We start from the raw sequence: 1,721 nt of genomic DNA, 5'->3' as shown, positions 1-1,721 counted from the left end.
CGTCGCTCAGTGATCAAGACTTGGGAGTAAGTGAAGGGACTGTGAGCACGAGGAGGAGACGAGCAGTTCTGTGAGGTCCTCTGCGTCAGGCCTATGCACAGGCACTTAATGGATAGGCTCTAGCAGCATTGTTGATGTTTATTTAGCTAGTTAGTCACACATTCTTCTACATTTTCTCTTAGGTAGGCATTATGTTTGAAGCTTTAAAATTGACACTGTTCTGCCCTTTTTGTTTCTCAGACAGTAAGGGGTTCCAGATCATAGCATTCATTTAAACAAGCTAATAAAACCCCAAAAGAAGTAAACTAAAAGAACAGCATTGTGGTACATTAGGATTAAGTGTATTTCGCTAGATATTATGTTTATTGTCTTTGTCTGCGATGTACTTAACCCTGTTTGGCAGGTCAGCATGCATGCTGAAAAGACAAGGAATGGTTGGGAGGCAAGGATATTATTAACACGATCAAACAAATGTTTGGAAAGTTAAAATGTCAGAAGCTCTACCATGAAACATATCCCTTTCAGATACTAGCAGATGCTTCTATAGTAGGATTTCTTGTTTCCTTTAAATTGTTTGTCTATGTGTCTAAATGATCCTAAGGAAAAAAAAAAAAAAAAAAAAAAAGGGATATCTGGCTACAGATCTTAAAATTCCTGCTAAAAAGGCAAATGTCCAATGTCTTTGAAGTCTGCTTTAGAGCTTGTTAGGTTGCTTTAGTTGCTAAGGATGGATTTTATTTTATTTTTTTAAATAGTTGCCTCATTAAAAGCTCATTTAGTGAACAATTTTATTGCCATACCTCTGAGAGTCATGAATTTGAACTACATTTATTATGTGACTTCAGTTTCTTAATGAGTCCCTCCAAATGAAGAATCAGATATGAGCTTTTGTTAATAGTTTGGCTGAGAAGAGATTTAAAAAAGAGATAGAATCAAGCAGGAGAGAAAAGTTAGTTATACTATTGCCTAAAAATGAAAAATGAGACTGGAGGTGGTGGTAGCTTTGTTGTTTCCTTAGGAGAGACAAAAATAGTGCTGTTTGTCTCCTGTAGATCAAGAAGCCTACAGACAGCCAAATAAGACCGTTTTCTCCCATGCCAGCTGACTATGAACTAACTGGGTTTGAGTTAGTACTTGACCAATCTCATTAGAGATGTTTGCTCCTTTTTTTCAGGATTTCTGAGATCTCATTGGAAGTTGCTGAAGGTGGCACTGTATCTCGGATGACTCCTCAGGCTTACGCGATTGAGAAATGTGACTGCCCATTGGGTTATTCTGGTTTGTCTTGTGAGGTACAGTACTAACCTGACTACCAGTAAAAGTTTTTGTACCTCCTTCAGTCCATTCATTGTTAAGGTGTGATAAGTAATTAGAGTGTGAATTCATTTAACTGGCAACAACTCTCCCTTAATTTAATTACTTATATTATTTCTCTCTGGAGTATCTATCTCTCAAGGAATTTAAGCCCTTTTTTTTTTGCTTTAGGCAAAAACCATGGCAATGACTCAAATATATAGAATACAGGAAAGTGAGCTTTACTGGGTCAGCATCTCTGAGGCTGAATTATGTGGCTGATGCTAACTGATCAAGCCTTTTTGGACAGATAAGAGTGTAATACTACTGTAACAGTATTGCAGATTGTAATTACAACAGATTGTACTATGTTATCATGTTATGGTAAGGCCATAATACACAATATAGGTATGATATCTTATCTTCCA

At 36.8% G+C, this 1,721-nt stretch overlaps 1 protein-coding gene across 1 annotated transcript in view; it reads left to right on the top strand.

The window, feature by feature from the left end:
• Positions 1 to 1,292, top strand: part of LOC104166507 (laminin subunit alpha-2-like) — a gene marked incomplete at its 3' end in the record, with an annotated part of 68,271 nt that extends 66,979 nt beyond the window's left edge. Inside the window, exon 18 of the mRNA XM_009706459.1 lies at positions 1,175 to 1,292. Within this exon, the coding sequence (XP_009704761.1) occupies positions 1,175 to 1,292 (118 nt within the window). The remainder of the gene's footprint in view (positions 1 to 1,174) is intronic.
• Between the last annotated feature and the right edge of the window lie 429 nt (positions 1,293 to 1,721).

The sequence above is a fragment of the Cariama cristata genome, unplaced genomic scaffold (genome assembly GCF_000690535.1).
Source record: "Cariama cristata isolate BGI_N322 unplaced genomic scaffold, ASM69053v1 scaffold3938, whole genome shotgun sequence".
In the NCBI taxonomy this organism is placed as follows: Eukaryota; Metazoa; Chordata; class Aves; order Cariamiformes; family Cariamidae; genus Cariama; species Cariama cristata.
Note: the sequence above shows the minus strand (reverse complement) of the source record. Positions and strands in the feature narration are given on the sequence as shown.